Source organism: Lepisma saccharinum, chromosome 5 (genome assembly GCF_977018435.1).
Source record: "Lepisma saccharinum chromosome 5, izLepSacc3.1, whole genome shotgun sequence".
Classification (NCBI taxonomy): Eukaryota; Metazoa; Arthropoda; class Insecta; order Zygentoma; family Lepismatidae; genus Lepisma; species Lepisma saccharinum.
In genome coordinates, this window is record NC_139233.1 from 32120003 (window position 1) to 32137359 (window position 17357).

The 17357-nt window shown below is 37.2% G+C and overlaps 1 protein-coding gene across 1 annotated transcript; it reads right to left on the bottom strand.

Annotated features, from left to right (window-relative positions):
- Positions 1 to 296: 296 nt before the first annotated feature.
- On the bottom strand, positions 297 to 16967 carry LOC145988279 (clavesin-2-like). The gene is made up of 7 exons (XM_083123142.1): positions 16777 to 16967; positions 15824 to 15983; positions 12907 to 12968; positions 12031 to 12224; positions 8605 to 8721; positions 4084 to 4177; positions 297 to 2135 (listed from the first exon to the last, which is right to left on the bottom strand). Exons 1-7 carry the CDS (start codon positions 16964 to 16966, stop codon positions 1972 to 1974), a joined length of 981 nt encoding a protein of 326 aa, XP_082979268.1. The 5' UTR covers position 16967; the 3' UTR covers positions 297 to 1971.
- Between the last annotated feature and the right edge of the window lie 390 nt (positions 16968 to 17357).

Sequence of the window (17357 nt, forward strand, 5' to 3'; positions counted from 1 at the left end):
GAAATATTAACAAAACAGTACTTGTGCTTCTACAAATGATAGTTAAATACAAGGAAGAAAAGGCAAGGAATCGGGGACCTTGGGGTTCATTTTCAGTAGAAGTGTATTACAGGAGCTTAGAGTGGTCTGTAAAACGTACCAAATATAATGAATATGTGTGTTTTAATATTTTCATTTGCTCTATCTGGCATTGATTGCATTTCAGCCACTTTTGGGTAATTGCTACAAAATTGATTAGGTTCATATTAGGAAGTGGAGTATGCAATTCTTGTAAAATGAACAAGCATTATATGAAATAAGAGTTTATTGTAAATACAATAATTATGTATATAAATAACCAGATCCATGTATAAAATTACAACACATGTAACATTTCTTCTGCAGATGGTCCATAAATTTAGTAGACTTGTCAGACTTTAGTAATTTTAATTTGTAAAGTACACAGAAATGAGTGCTGTTAAACTAAAAAAATTAACAAACTTCGAGAGCAGCATTATATGGTAAATAAGCATAGCTATAGAAACAAGTAAAGCTTCAAATCATCGAGCATTGTAGATTAGTTATTTTAAAAAAATTGTTATGCAAAAAAGGTAAAAAGAGAAAATAGTCTTATGTTAGTGGAAAAACTGAACAAGAAGGAGTGCAGAATAGAAGATATGAATTAATAATAATAATTGAGAAAAAGAAGAAAACGATAACTTTCGAAAATTCAAATCCTTTTTTATGGAGCTATTCAGTGTTTTTATAATTGGGGGAAATATCTGCATGCAGCATTTTCTATTTGCAACTGTAATTACTTTTTATTTTTTATTTTATGTTAAAGTATTTTCAATTTTGAAGTAAGATTAGCACATTGGTTCTTTTCTCTTCTCCATGTGAAAACATTCTTCCAAAATTACGGAATATATTAGGGTAATACATAAGTTACACTGGAGATTCAGTTTCGAAAACTTTATGAGAAAGTACTCGTATGTTATGTTACCATCCATTTTGTTTTTAAAAATGTTCTTACATTTCAATTTATATTATATTGTGTTTAAAACTCGTAAATGTATTTTTTTACCAATGATTAAATTTTAGCAAAAATAACTGAAAATTGTTACATATAGACAAGTTTCTTCATGTTAATCAAGGAGAAAGCAAAATAGTGCACAAATTAGAAGAGAAAGCTTTGCAATTTTAACTGATGTTATGTGATTCAGTAACAATTGATATTTATAAGTTTCTAATGTTTGTGTTCCATTTCTCTTTCTGTATTATTAGTTGTGAAAGGACAAAACTTAATGTTAACCAAGATCATTGAGGGGCAAGTAGGACTTCGGACTACTTCAAGATACAGTAGAGTCTTGTTTATCCGACATAAACGGGCCGGCAGAACGTCGGATAAGCAAAAATGTCGGATAATAGGGAGGTGTTAAAAAAAAGCCTATTAAACGTCAAACTAATGTTATAATTTTACACATTTCGAACCTAATACAGTACTGTAATCATGTTTTACAACAATACAGAAAACGTTAACTGGAAAAATGAACTTACGGTTACAGAATTGACTGATGTAGAGTCGGGAGAAACTAAAAATAGACTACGCTCACAACTTGCAGTTCTTGTTGCCGATTGATGATTTTTTTTTCCGGTGGTATGTCAGATAATACGGAGTGTCGGATAAGCGAAGGTCGGATAAACGAGACTCTACTGTATGTACTGAAAATTCATTTTATATAAAGATTTTGTCATGTAGTAACATACTCGTAAATTAGTGTTATAAACTGACTGCATGGGAGGCTATACAAGAAATAATTCAAGCATGTCAGTAATCAATATTATTGTTAGCATTGACACTAAACAACTGAACACTTACACTAATCATGCATGAAGCTCACAAGCCTACATTTCTACATCTGATAGGTAAAAAATATACTACTAACAAGTATTATAAATAATTATTTACAAAGTTAGTTCTTGGTGGTGGTTCTAGTCAACTTCCAAACTTCGGAAGCTTCCAGGGATCCCACCCAATCCCAATTTGTCTTTTCCGCACTCATCCTGGCGATTCATGTAGAAATGTGCAGATAAGTCCATTCCATCCATGGACAGAAGGGAGCTCTTTCTTGCCTTCATTGTTTTCTTCCATTCCTCTGCAAATATAACAATAGTTCTTCATAAATTATGTAACATTTTTCTATGAAATCTAGTAAAGATTGTACAAGTATAACCAAAAGTTTCTAATGTAAGATTGTAGGTTCTAATTTAGAGATAGAGTTAGATCAATTCTTCGAGTGAGAACCAGAGAGAGGTAGATCAGTTCTTTGAGTGAGAGTCAGAGAAACTCAATTCCATTTTATTTTTTTTTTAAATTTTGTTTCCCTACTCACTTTGAAAAGCTCTATTTGTAGTCTGATCTAGAAACCCTGTTTTACATTGCTGGATTTGCATTTTCCCACATTATACATTCGATCTACATGGTTCCAATCAGTGGCGGTGATTGAACTCCAAAACCAGGGGAGCAAGGAGCCAAAACTGGGGGGCAAATACAGTATATTTTCCTTTGTATATAAGGTTGAGCATAGTACTAGGGCAAAAGTGGCTAAAAGTTGGGGGAGGGTGGGGGGGGCACTGCCCTTGCCGCCACTGGTTCCAATAGAGCAAAATATGAAATTTTCCTGTATTTTATGTTTTTCATCTTGATTCCCCTCACTGCTTGAAGTGCAAAATGATAGCTTGGGGGAAGGGGAGGTTTGGTCAAGCTTTGGGGTTTATCTGGTGAGATGCTCCTATGGTTTAACACAGTGACAATGAAACAGCATATGCTTTGCTAAATTTTTGCTGTCTGTGGGAGGGGACCATCTCCCCACATCCCCTCACTTTGAGCACTGGTCTCCCTGAAAAAAGTAAAAGCAAGATTACACTGTATTGCTGAAAATTTGGCATAAAATTTTGGCTCAACCAAAATTTTTTTTGAAAGACTTCTCTTGACTTTTCGTCCAGCCAGAGCCGTACCTAAACTTGCCAGGTGAAGCATTTGTAAACAACATGAGTCCATGAAGGGTAGGCATCAAGCAGCAAATACGAACAGAGAATCTAATCTCTCTTCTACGGAGAATAAACACAGTTGAAAAGGAAGCATGGAAACATTCTAAGATAAGTGGAATCTTAGTTTCAGATTTTAAAAACACTTCATCCTTAGAGCACCAGAAAGCAGCAAATGCATGAAAATATTCTATGAGAACTTCGGAAAAATTTGTGCAAGTGGCGCTTGGCCTACATATTCTTAGTGCATGGCTATCATACTATACTACTATAGAGTTTGAATTGAAAATATGGATGGATGGACAAAAATATGGAAACACCACGACATCGGAACGGGTGATATCGACACAATTTTTCCACTTGAAATCCGACGCAGTGAGACATTCTTTTGTTTTGCACCATGAGATAGGATCCTGTTGGACTGGTAGGAGTGGACAGTTGCACTGTAGATAGAATGCAGTGCAGTTCATACTGAATCATTTCTGAGCTGACAGTGTTTCAAAGAGGGCAAATTGTTGGTGCTTGCCTTGAAGGTGCCTCTGTTACCAAATTAGCCATGTTATTTGGCATATTGAGAAGGTCTATCCAAGATCATGATGACATAATAGTGTGTCCGGAAAGACATGATCAGATAAACACCTGCATGGACGAAAATGTACACTGAGTGACAGAGACAGAAGGACACTGAGAAGGATTGGGACCATGTTTTGCATGAAGAATGGTGCAAGATCCCATTATCCAGCATCCAGGACTTGCATTTGTCCATTCCTCGGAGACTGCAGGTCATTTTGGAAAAGCTAAAGGCAGTCGTGCACCTTATTAGCTACATCATTCTGGTTTTTATTCGCAGGTGTTTCCATATTTTTGTCCATCCCCTGTATATGTACTGGATGAGGTCAGAGGAGGGCCTTTCAAGATATGTAAATAAATTTCGAGTAGAAAATTTGCTGGCAAGTGTTCCAATAATTTTCCTTTTAGTGGGAACATTCATGTTTTTAAAAAAGTAATAAGCATGTAGCTGCTTTTAAGTGAAAAGAAAAGAAAAGAAAAACTTACCAATCATGTCAGCCATGGGCACATCACCTCCATATTCTTTTGGTAATATTTTTGGGTCAATAATCTCGCACAAGGTTTCAACAGTATCATGAAGCTAGAAAGAAAAAAATAATTGAAATTTCATAATAGTAGGATCAAATTAGGGACAAAACGAAACACAATATTATTATAGGGTGGCACATATTGTATACCAATGTCAGTTGGTAACCCTGTCGGAACGCAGGTGCGCATGTACAGAAGCTTCCTATGCTTAGGCAGATGCAAGTCTGGCAATCAGTCTGCCATGGAATGTTCACCTGTTCAGACACGAATCATGCCAGTGGAGGCATTCATCCAAACGGATTGTATTCAGGAGACCCAACTGGCACAGCACTGAGAAGCATCGGTACACCAGAGAATAAGCCTCCTTCGACCTGGAGACTTCTGTTTCTGCACTGTACCATTGGCTCTCTATTGTCCGACTCATTGTATCATGTTGTGACTCTCAGTGGCGTATGCTGGTTTTAACTAGTGGGTAATCTCAGACACTTGATTCATCCACCCACTCCTGAAGTCTCCCTGCAAATTTACCTCAACATTCATACAGGATTTATGAATATATGTGTGAAAAATTTTACCTTATTGTTGCGACCACTGTCGAATAATTGTTGTGATTGCAGTTAATCTATGTTTAGAATTTCAATTAATAAAACAAGAAAATAGAATAAACCTATAAGAAAAAAACCTGTAACAAAGAATATGAAAGGAATTCGGTAATGAAATAAAAACCCTCAATATTAATTGAAGTGTAAAATTCAAGTTACCCCAGTACCCAGTTACTCGTGCATTCCTGATTTTTGTTTTTATACACGGAAGTTTGAGTTCAAAACCTGTGGTACAAGAGATTCTACTGACCTACCTACATTAACTATTTGCAATTTCTCCGGAAAAGATCCCGTTCCAAATATTTTCACACGAAAATATTATATTATATTCATTGCCTTTAACTTTAAACACAGCACTAGCACGAATACTAAACCACTAACAGCTAAACAAATATTAAATTCTCGAATCGCTACAACATGCATTCAATTCCCTGTGCCAATCTTCTATTGTGGTTCCTTCCTGTTTGACTCAGAATTAAATTCCCTATGGATGATGAAAAATTCCCTTTCCCAGCTTTATATTTCCTGCGATGCGCGAGGTTCTGTAAGTTGGAATCATTGCGTTTTTTGTTTATATATTTCACATTCAAACATCATTTATCACTATTAATCTAGAGAGGGCGGGAGAAGCAACTTAAATTACCTAATATATGTGTACGTATATATATAATTTATTTCTGATAGCTTTCCCTTTTAAAAATTATTCATTTCTGTGAAAGAAATACTCTCACTGGTTTTGAAGGCTACAAAGAAAGTAATCACGCATTTTAAAATACAAAAATGAATAAAAGTAAGCATATAAATAGTTTAATTACTTCATTAATCGATTTATTAAATTGTTATTTGACGTCGCTTTTCTGCCACTTTTGGCTAATCACTACGAGTGATGATATGAAATTGATGAAGGGACATTTACAAAGAGCACCCATGCCCAGCCCGGTATTCGAACCCTGGAGCTCTGACGTCGTAGGGAGCTGTGGCAACCACTCCGCCACAAAGGTCGGTGTAATTTCTTGAATTTCTAGTTCAAATTTTAATTTATTTAATTACCGTCATCTTCAATATTAAAGCTTTTTCTTTCCTATGACAATATCTGTTGAAATAGCAGAGGAAGACAGAAGCAAATGTAAAATGAGAATTAACATAGAATTGCTTCGCAAATGTTCACATTTCCCTGTTTCTCGCGCACTTTCAGATGTATTTTCTCTACTTTCCGTTTCAGTACGTAATTTGCGAACCCAGAATTCTGTTTCCTGAGAAATTTCCCTGTCGTAAACAACACAGCTCCTACGATACAAAGGCCACCGTGGAAGAATGGCAGAAGAGGGTGCCAGCTGAGGGAACGGCAAAGGCTCTGGGGTGGAGAGTGCGATCGATGGACTCTCTCCAGAAGAAGCTTACCCTTGCCACGGAATAACCACGCCTGAGAAGCAGTGTTTCCTTCCCCTACCGTCAAGGGATTTAGAGGGAGCCGGTGGAATCTCACCCTGACGTCACCAGATTCCACCAGCTGGAGAAAGTGGCTGAAAGCCTCTCGGACATTCAGCGGCAAACGTTTGAAAAACATTCGCGCGCTGGAAGTAAAGAAATATGCGAATCAAAGATTGGTTCGGAAGAATATTGCGAAGAATAAAAAACAACTTTTTTTCAAAATTATAGTCGGGTCATCTCCGATTACCTAGGTGACCCAGAGTATACGCCGCTGGTGACTCTGGCACGGGTTGACGGCGGTCATCATTGGACTCTCTTTGCAGTGCTTGCTGCATCTCCTGAATGAAACAAGTTCGGATGAACGTGTCCACTGCCATTATTCGTGTCTGAACAGGTGAACATTCCATGGCAGACTGATTGCCAGACTTGCAGCTGCCTAAGCATGGGAAGCTTCTGCGCATGCGCACCTGCATTCCGACAGGGTTGCCAACTGACATTGGTAGATACAATATGTGTCACCCTGTAGAAGTTATTAAGCAATATTAATTTATATTAACCCCTTATCTATTACTTTATGAGAGATTGTTCAATTTTTTTTTATTACTGATACATGCATATCTTTACAAATGTATGGGTAGGTTACCAATAACTACAATTATCAAGATTATGCACACATTAGGGCAATTAAAAGGTTTTTGAATTAATGAAACCTTGAATATATTCATTACAGTAAAAATAATAAGTACAAAAAGTACAGTATTTCAGGACTCCTAGTTCCTGAAATACTGATTTCCCTGTATGGTGTTGTGTGTAGCCTAACTCTTTGGTGATAAGAACTTCAATAGCGTTTCAGTAGTGTGCAGCTATCCCATAAAATTAGGCAACATGCATAACGCCATGTAGGGAGGATGGGGTGGGGCTAATATTTCAAAATCTAGGTCCTCCATTTTGTTGCAGGTGAATATATCATGTTCATTTAGTGTTAACGATGGGTAACTGCAACTGTCTTAAACAGTTAAAATGAAAAGCAACATATTTCCTATCACAATGCAGCACATCTCCCTCAAGTGTTTGCACCATATGAAGTGCTTTGAAGTTGCTCAGAGTTAAGTCTGAAGCTGCAGGTCTGTACCTTGATTCCCTCCGTGTCTTTTTTATCCTTTGTATTTTTCTTATTTTAATGTGTATTATTGGTTACCATGCAAATTTGTAGTAAAATTGCAGATGTGTATATTGGGGAGCTACTTTAGCAGACTCTGATGTAGAAAGCTAGAAAACAGTGGCAATGTGATTTCATGGACTGTCCCCACTTGAACCCAACATAAGGCCGAATCACACGGAAATGGATTTCCATTAGGAATGCCCTAGTTGGTGGTGAACTGGCTACCTGGATGGAAATCATGGCTGCTGGGCTGGCAGCTAGACTGGTTTTGATGACACGGCCATGTTCTAATTGCAACTGGCTTTCTCTGCTAGATTTTGTAGAACAGTCAATCAGAGTGAAAGTATGGCCTTGTGAAGTAAATCTGTGAGTTTGCCAAAGGATTTTTTTTTGTCTGTGGTTTCAAATTGTTGATTGTTTTTGTTCCCTTCTCAATAAAAGAAAAAGTAATAGGAGATGACGCGCATTCATGTTCAGTTCATTAATATATAGGTATTTTTATGCAAAACAATTAGATTTGTATGATATGGTTAGCCGATAATGAAAATCCTTATTATTACAAGTGTATTAAAATGTTTGATATATTTAGTTGAACAAAATATTTTTTTATGAATGAATCCTTTGAATCTCATTTGTGAATATACATACCCAAGTTCATTAAAAAGCTTTCAGTACTCATTGATTTCCATATTTTCTTTTGAGGCAATTTCATGTCCATATTTTCCCAATTTTTAATAACAGCAGTAATTCTCCTACAATGGTCTTCAAATTGCTCATCCATCTTTTTAGATTGTCTGCTCTGTGCAATGTCTTATGGGAACAAAAGTATACCGACACTACGGTAACAAGTATCGTGTGAGGCTAAAAGTAGAAGATGGGTAGCCAGACCAGCGCCAACTAGGGCATCCCTACTGGAAATCCAGTTCCGTGTGATTCGGTCTTAAAAGCTGCATGGTAGGCCCTGGATCTCAAAGAACTCTTGTGCCATGTATTATAGGTTCAATCCTCACCACTGGCAACAATAAATTTGTTCACCTGAAGATGAGAGAAGCGCCACTCTCTCAAAATAATGTGATAGAATGTATATTAAGTAAAAAAAATAGGTGATGAATAATGTTAATCAGCATTGCATGCTTATGTTTTTCCTTTATTGTACTATGAAAATTGCACTTCTCTTCTTTTTACTTTCTCTTAGTAGACAAGGCTTAGCATTAAAAGACCATAGTGCAGGGCAAATGGAAGGGGTGGGGGGGTTGCTCAACATGAGAATTGAAGGTAACTTACCATTAATCTGCTTCTCATCTTTTCACTAAAGCGTTTTGTAACCCAGTCATACACGTACTTTAGTGCTGATGGTACATGTAAGTAGTGAAGTTCCTTATGTCTCATGGGAATAGCTTTCTGCAATAGAGAAGAAATATAGTTTCACATACATTGCATGAAACAAAACTCCACAAATACATATATCTATACGCTATGGGTATTTGTTGCATATCTCTATGTTTGCTAGTTTTGAAGAAAATGAGAAACATGGAAAAGTAATTGGCATGATGTTGGAGATAATATTGATGAATTAATAATAATTTTGGTGACCTTGCAAACCTAGATTTGTCTGAATTTTTTGTTTTGTCTGAAAATTAATATTGTTGGAACATAAATCCAGATTACTCATTAGGTTATGAATGCTAGTACCAAGTACAAAACTGAAACACTGTAAAATATTCACAGATAAGGTCCTAAAGTGCCTGCTTGTCAAGTGTTTAGTGGTTCTATTGATTTTGGGGCCATTTCCAACAACTGAAGATGACATGTATTTTTGAACTAGATACTACTTAAATTATTGTAGGTTTGAAATAAACACTGATGAATGTTGGAAAAATCATGGTACAGGCTTCTGATACCCTGTCAAGATAAAACCATACTAGTACTGTACTATGATATACAGGGTGGTCCAAAAGTGTGGAAACACCTGAATAAAAATTGAATAGCATTATATTTCCAAAACTAACATTGCAGGTTTGTAATAGAGGTGGGGGAAAATGTTATAGGGCATATGACGATGATGGCCGCCATCTTGAATGCAACTTTAAAAGTTCAAATTGAAACCATGTCGTGTAATACCTCATTTCAATATGAAATTTTCTCATGAGTTCAACGGTGTGCATAATTTTGCTCTAGCAGCAACAGGGATGAAGCTATTAACGTTTTTATGCTTGCTTTATTGTTACAGGTGACGTAACACAGCATGGGTCTCACGCAGGCAGAACACATTGAGATCGTGTTGATCTCAGGCAAACCAAGCATGAGGGTGATTGCAGACGATTTTAACCACTGTAACCCAGATAGGGTCCGCATCCATTATGGTACTGTCAGTGCTTGCAAATTTTCGTGAAACCAGGACTGTGGCTGATAAACCAAAATCAGGCCGGCCACGCACGACGACTAATGAAGCAACGTCCACAGCTGTGTTGGCTTCATTCTGCAAGAGTCCCCAACGAAGTACTCGTCGTGTAGCCCAGGAAAGTGGTTAGCCGCACGTCCATTATGCAGATTTTAGGCCTGAATAAGTGGCACCAGTATATGCTGCAGCATGACCTATCAGAAGGCGATCCTGATCGCCGTGTGGAATTTGCGGAATGGGCCATGGAGCAAATACGGCGTAACCCTCGATTCGCCTATTTACTGATGAGGCAAACTTTTACCTGTCGGGCGAGGTGAACAAGCAGAACGTCTGATATTGGTCGGACAGTAACCCGCATTGGTGTGATGCATCTGCAGGTATTCGAGGAAAGGTGATGGTATGGTGTGGTGTGTGGGAGACCCGTGTTGTGGGCTCTTTCTTCGTTTATCGGGACATTAGTGGCGGTCGAGTATCGTCGCATGTTGGAAGAGGACATCTTGCCAGATCTGTTGTCTGACGATGGGTCATTCCCTGTGTTTTACCAACACGATGGCGCCCCTCCTCATTACGGAAATTGTGTTCGTCAGTACCTGTATGTGCAGTTTCCCAACACTTGGATTGGACGACGAGGTGCTGTGGAGTGACCACCACGATCCCCAGACCTCACTCCGCTGGATTTCTACCTGTGTGGTCATGTCAAGGCCATCGTTTACTCCGAGAAAATTCGAGATATTGTTCACCTTAAGCAACGCATCATTGACGCATGTTCCAGCATTACTGCAGACACTTTACACAAGGTTTTGCACGAATGGGTATCAAGACTGGCTTTAACTGTGGATCACGATGGTCATCACATTGAACATGTCATTAAACTGTGAGTGGTCATGGGTTCATTACGAGCCTTGTTTGGGGTGACAGACACAAAAAATCGTTAATAACTTCATCCCTGTTGCTGCTAGAGCAAATTTATGCACACCGTTGAACTCATGAGAAAATTTCATATTGAAATGAGGTATTACACGACATGGTTTCCATTTAAACTTTTAAAGTTGCATTCAAGATGGCGGCCATCATCGTCATATGCCCTATAACATTTTCCCCCACCCCTATTACAAGCCTGCAATGTTAGTTTTTGGAAATATAATGCCATTCAATTTTTATTCAGGTGTTTCCACACTTTTGGACCACCCTGTATATTAATAAATGTTACAATCTTTTTTGTCTTTCACTGGAGAAGGAACATCATTGTGCCAGATATCTTGATTCACTGATGTGAAGGCGATCCTTGTCTAATTTTTGTTAACTGTTTGGACATGGTTCATAAGAATGAATGGGTGTATCTAAATCTTTAAGGATTCCCAAATATCAATGGATTTGTATCATGAGGATTTTGAATTCAGATATCTGATACAAGATTCAAGACTCAGATCCAGAATTTGACATAATGATATTGCACCTGCGATTTGAGATTCTGATTTTGGATCAGGCCTCCTCGATGGCACAGTGGTAATGTCATTGCCTTGCAATAAAGAGGTCCCAGGTTAGATACCCGTTGGAGGCACATTAGTGGTTTGGATCCAACTTTAAACCAGATCCGATTAGCCTTTCTGTGCATAAAATGGACATAAAAACAAATAAAGTCAGATACTGGATCCAGGATTAAAGATTCAATATTCAAAATTGGATCCAGGATTACTACAGTGGAACCTTGATAAGTCGAATTTTTTGTAATCCCCTTGAATTGTCCATAACACTCAATACTAATTTTACCTCAACAACTTGAATAAAACCTTGATGAGACGAATTTTTGTACACTTTATGGGATGCCGTTCGAGCTCAATAACTCGAAGGTAGAGTATGAAAAATCTCTATGAGTCCAAGTTAAATTCTAATCACCTCTATAACTCGAAGTTTTAGTCTCAAGGACCTCAATAAGTCGAAGTGTAGGGTCCATACGTACAATGTCAGGTGATCAACAATTGTGTTGGGACTTGAACTCCCCCACCCTGTCGTGTATGTAACCATCATTGTTAACTATAACTCGAAGTCGGCGATTTTGCCCCTCAGTAACTCAAACCTTGGTAAGTTGAAATCCTTGATACCTCGAATTTTTTTTCTTTTCCCCCTCAAGTTCGAGTTTTCAAGGTTCCATTGTACTAGATTCAGTCTCAAATAATGTTGGATTGCAATGCTCATCCTTAGTGTACAAATTGTAGCAGTTGATTGTGTACTTTTATCAGCCTTTTTTCCCATGTAATTTTATCTGGCGATGACAAAAGACTATTCAGTTGTTGAGAATACGATCTTACTTGTCCTTTCCTGATGGTGTGAGCAAACTCTGAAGGTGACCAGAGGGTGATGTGGGCAGCAGTGATGTTTTTGCAGTCTGTAATGTGTGTGAAACCAAGAACTTGATTGTCCTCATCTTCCAGAAGGGTTTCATATGCTATAACCTGTGCCATTGCCACGTCTGTACTTGTGAATTTGTATGGATCCATTTTCTCTGCAAAATAGAAGCATTAATTTGTTCAATATTGAACTAACCATTGTCTTTATGAAATCAAAGCATATAGAAATACTGAATAGCAGGATTTGGTGGAGGGGAAAATATTAGTCGAAATTGCACATCGTCGCACCAATGCCAAAATCACAATCAATCACAATGGGCAAATTTTGACTTTTTCACCTAGTGCAGTTTCTGACTGCTTTTTGTTGATATATTCCTATGTTAAATTATATGTCCTAATAAAAATCATAAGTAGGTACACATTTTACCGATGACAACATTTATTCAAATGTAAAGCATGTTTTTTCAAGGAAATTGATGGATGATATGCAGTGGAAGCTCAGAATTGTGTTTTTCAGGGAACCAAGGTAAATAAGTGCATGAAAATGTAAAATTCTGGAAAATGTTTTGTAACAACTTACAATATTATTTGCAAAACAATATTTTCTTGGCTGTGTTGCCTCTTACTACAAATATACAATGATCTTTGTAAATATTTTTTATTTCCTCATAACTTGGGTGAGGGGGCAGTTCCACCCACAGATCCCACCTATATCTGGTACAAATCTGATCGAGAACTAAGAGGAGACGATTGCTACAGTATTTCATTAATCTTATCAATTTTTGCAATTCACTGTGAAGATTAGAGTTTTATGCACACTTCTAAAACTAAACTTACCACATATAGCCATTATTACTGTTCTTCCATTTTTGTCTTTCTCTAGTAAAGGGAATATCAACCTAAAAAATAGAAACAACAAAGATTACTCAAATATTATTTGTCTGCAAAAGATGCTCCTCATATACACTAGTGTCCAAAATTAAAGCAACAAACAGAAATCCTTTCCTCGTGATTTTTTTTGTTGATAAATTTGCCAAGTTTAACCTGTTGCTATTGTGACTTTTTTGTTGATAAATCCTGGCAGGGGTGACCACAGGGGGTTTTATGGCGCCATCGAGATTTTTGGGGGGGATTTTTTCCCTTCAAATAATATAAAATTCAACATTTATATCTTTTCCAAAATATATGTAAAAATTTTACACCTTAAATGCACCATATTTAATCCATTAGATGAAGAAATGAAAGTGTTTAAGGCATTATCGAAAGGGGTATCTAACTCCTATATATTAGGCCTTAATTGACAATTGGGTTCTGAGGGGTATTCTGAATTAAACTTTGGGGGGGACCGTATCCAACTCTAGGTCTTACATTATGGCGAGTACTTTAGTTAGAGTGGGATTGAGCATTAAATTGAAGGGGATATCCAATTCTTGGGTATTACTATTGTCTTAGACTCTTGCGGAAATTCTGGTGTGGAGACTGAGAATTAATTTTTTGGAGGAGGCAATATCTACTCTTCAATATCAACAGTAAGTCTAAAATTGGCATGGAAATTTTGGTGGTAGGATTGAGTATGAAATTTAAAGGGGGAGATAGAAAGCTCTTGATAAAGTGTTAAATCTTAGATTGTCAAGGGATTTCTGTAGTGGAGAGAGAGTTCGAACATTACATTTTGGAGACTGTATTTAGCGATAAGGCATCCACACGTTTTCGACCCCGAATGTGCCAAAGGAAAAGCTGGAAAATGAAAAGACTAAATATCTCGGGATCTTAAGAAAGTATTGACACCCCATTAAATTAATATTCTTCAAAGCCTGCAAAGAAATGGATGTAAAAATTTTCTTTTAAGTCCACTTTATGCACTCTAAAGCTAATCGGGACTGAACCTACAGTTTAAAGTGGGATCCACGCGATATTCTTGATTATGATGAACGATTTTAGGTGTGGTCTTGAGTGATGGCACCACTGTTTATGGAGGAGGGGCAGATCAATTATAATGTTCATTAAAGCTAAGGAAAAAGTTACTTTCGGTAGACACGCTGTCGTAATTAAATATTTTATGGGGATTACGATATGGTCTAAGGGCGCGAATGATATGATTTGGGGGAAACGCATGACATGATTTTGGGAGGATGCGCCATTGGCCTTGGAGGGGATGGGCACCCCTGAATCCTGGCACATTAAGGTTACTTTATTTTCTATCTTAAACCAGTTGTCTATGACATCATAAATATTACTATCACCTGATCGTATTATGTGGTCAAATTGACACACAGGAAAGAATTTTCGTTTGTTGCTTTAATTTTGGACATTAGTATATTTATAAAAATAATTGAGTAAAGTGCTTGACATAGACTTGAGAAGTGGTTCTTCAATTTTCTAACAGAACTTGGATCTTCTACGTAAAGTAAGGTAGAATGCTAGAAGAATCCATCTTAATAAAAATGAAGTTGAATTCCATGGTGCAGTAGTCTTGCAAAGATTTAATACTACAACTTTCATAATGCAATTTATTATTGGTAATTCTACATACTATGAGGCTTGACTCCAAATTATACCAAAAACTAAAAACTACAGTCCTTGTTTCTGATTCAAAAATAGAGCAAGAGGAAGCAGTGGTTTCTAACAGACAATTTCTACCAACATTGACAATGGATGATTCCGGAAATGTTATTGTAATCCTTACCTCATTATTGAGACCAACTTCCAATTCAAAAATATTTCATTGGCTTTGTACTTATACCACTACAAAGCAAAGTGTATGAAGGATAAGTAAGTCATTGGAAAGGTAACCAAAAGGACAAATGCACTATTTAAGGAGGCAAGCTTCATGTCTTCATGAACTTGTTTGCCCGAGATACTGCTCAAATCAACAACAGAGGCTCTGCTGCCAACCACCCAATCTACCCAGGCTAATTGAATATGGACAATGCCTATCACATAATCCTAGCAATACCCGACATAGCAAGTATATTTATAAGTGATATCAGCATGATTGTTTTACAGACCCGCCCATCATTCTGAATCACACAAACCCTTACTTGGTTTATGTTTCAATACCTCAACATGCATCACAAAATTACAAAAGGCCTTTGGGTGAAATATGGTCAACACATCAAGTCCTATGCTATTTGGCTTCAGTGATTACACACACACACCCTAACACCGCCCCCAAAATTTTTCACCATACTCCCATTTTTTTCACATAAGTGTAATTTATGGGCATTTTTTTCTATTACTAAATACACCTTTACATCCCTCTGAAATCAGGGCCTCCCCCATGGCGCAGTGGTAGCGTCTTTGCCTTGTAATCAAGGGGTCCCGGGTTCGATACCCGGTGGAGGCACAAGTGGTTCGGATCCCACTTTAAACTGTAGGTCCAGTCCCGATTAGCCTTACTGTGCATAAAGTGGACTTAAAAAAACACCAACCCTCTGAAATCAACGTTACAACCACCGGATGATACTTCTGGACCACTATTTTTTTTTTCAAGTAAATCCCTCATTTTCTCCAAATGTCGCAATAGCGGGTAAACACCAGAATCTTGGGAACCTTACCAGAGTTCAAAGCCAGGATCGTTTGTGCCAGAGGCAAGAGCAAATGAGAAGGCTCCAAAAGAGACAACTTGAACTTCTAGCTTGTCCCATATTATTTTCATTTGTTTTTTTTTTGGCTTACCCTCACTCACTTTTTAAATGTTAATTTATGACTCATAACTGCATGTTGATTGAACTTAATGGTGGGAAAAACTTACCCTCTCTCAAGGAGCTCTAAAACTGACGGAATCTCAAAATCGAGGTTGAATGTAAAGTGAGCAAAAGTTCTTCTAAAATCTAAGAAACGGATTAGCATTTGTTGAGCATTTGGAACACTGAATTTTCTCACCCTCAAGAAACGAAGGAGAAAGTTAGAATCTGAAAAAAAGAGAAGAAAAATGTTAACAATACTCGGATGACACATGTAAATCAATATAGGTTCAATAAAATTCTATCAAAGAGGATTTAAATCTCTTAACAACTCGATATTGGATATTGTAGATAAGGATTTGAAGGATCTCCAACAGAATAAAACAAATAATAATATTTTATGGTGGATGAACACTGCATGAAAAGTGATGTGCCCAAAGGGGATGATATGCTTATAACTCTCATCACTTCATTCCAGGCCTGGATTTGTATTTGTGTAGGCCCAAAGCTAGAAACAGCGAAAGGCTCCACAGTTTCAAATATAAGTTTTAGGTTAAGTTATGTCACGTGATTCATTAATTTTAAAATATGTTTACCAAATTTCAAATATATCATATTTAGGAAATGTTGTGGCCTTTTTCGAAGGAATTTTTCCCTTACAGATGAAGATCTGGGGCTGTAGCCCCTTCTAAATCAAGGCCGGCTTCAAACTAAAAAATAAAAGATACAAACAGCTTAATGACCTAATACTTAAAATAACTGTACACATTAGGATTAGGAATGTCTGTAGGTGAAGTGTTGTGCTCATCTTGATCAAATTTCAAATGTTGTTGGTGTTGGATATCTAAAGCTTCAGTGGTGAACATTCCACATACCCAGGAAGTAGCATAGAGTTGTAATACCAGCAAAAAGTTCCACCTCTCCCTGCACTATTCATTTATTTAACTACTTGAAATTAACATAATACATCAATATCCAATTCATCTCAAATTTCAATTGTATGCAAGCAAAAGTAACTTACCAAGACGACAATTTTCAATGTCTGGGTTCTTCATAATCCAATCTCTGAACTGAGCAAGAGCCTGGTCCCTTGCATTCTTATCTTCTCTGAGCTCTTCTTTGGCCAACTGTTGCACCTCTTCGGAAAGATTGCATTCATAATCATCCTCTTCAGTCACCCATTCACGCTGCCTGATAAAAGGTGGGCTCATTTTGTCTCTAGAGAGAAAGAAATGAAATAATAATGGAAGTTAAATTATAGTACACGATAAGAGCAACCTAGAGTTTTTGTGCGGACCTATTGTCATTCATGTTTATACACAGAATCTGATACAATTGCCATTTCTATTCACATCGTAATAGAGATCATGTGTATCAGCCTTTTGTAGTCTCCACAGAAAAAAAAACAACATCCATTAACAACACTAAAATGTTTGAGTAGATGGAAACCCATTTTTGTTATAACGTTGAGGGAAACTGGTGACTTATGTGAACACCAGTGTGGAATCAGGAGTTTAAGAACTGTAATTAATATCTGCATTTCCAAATACAATGATAGTAAGAGCCAGTGTGAGTTAATTTATTCCAGTCTCAGTCAGAGGT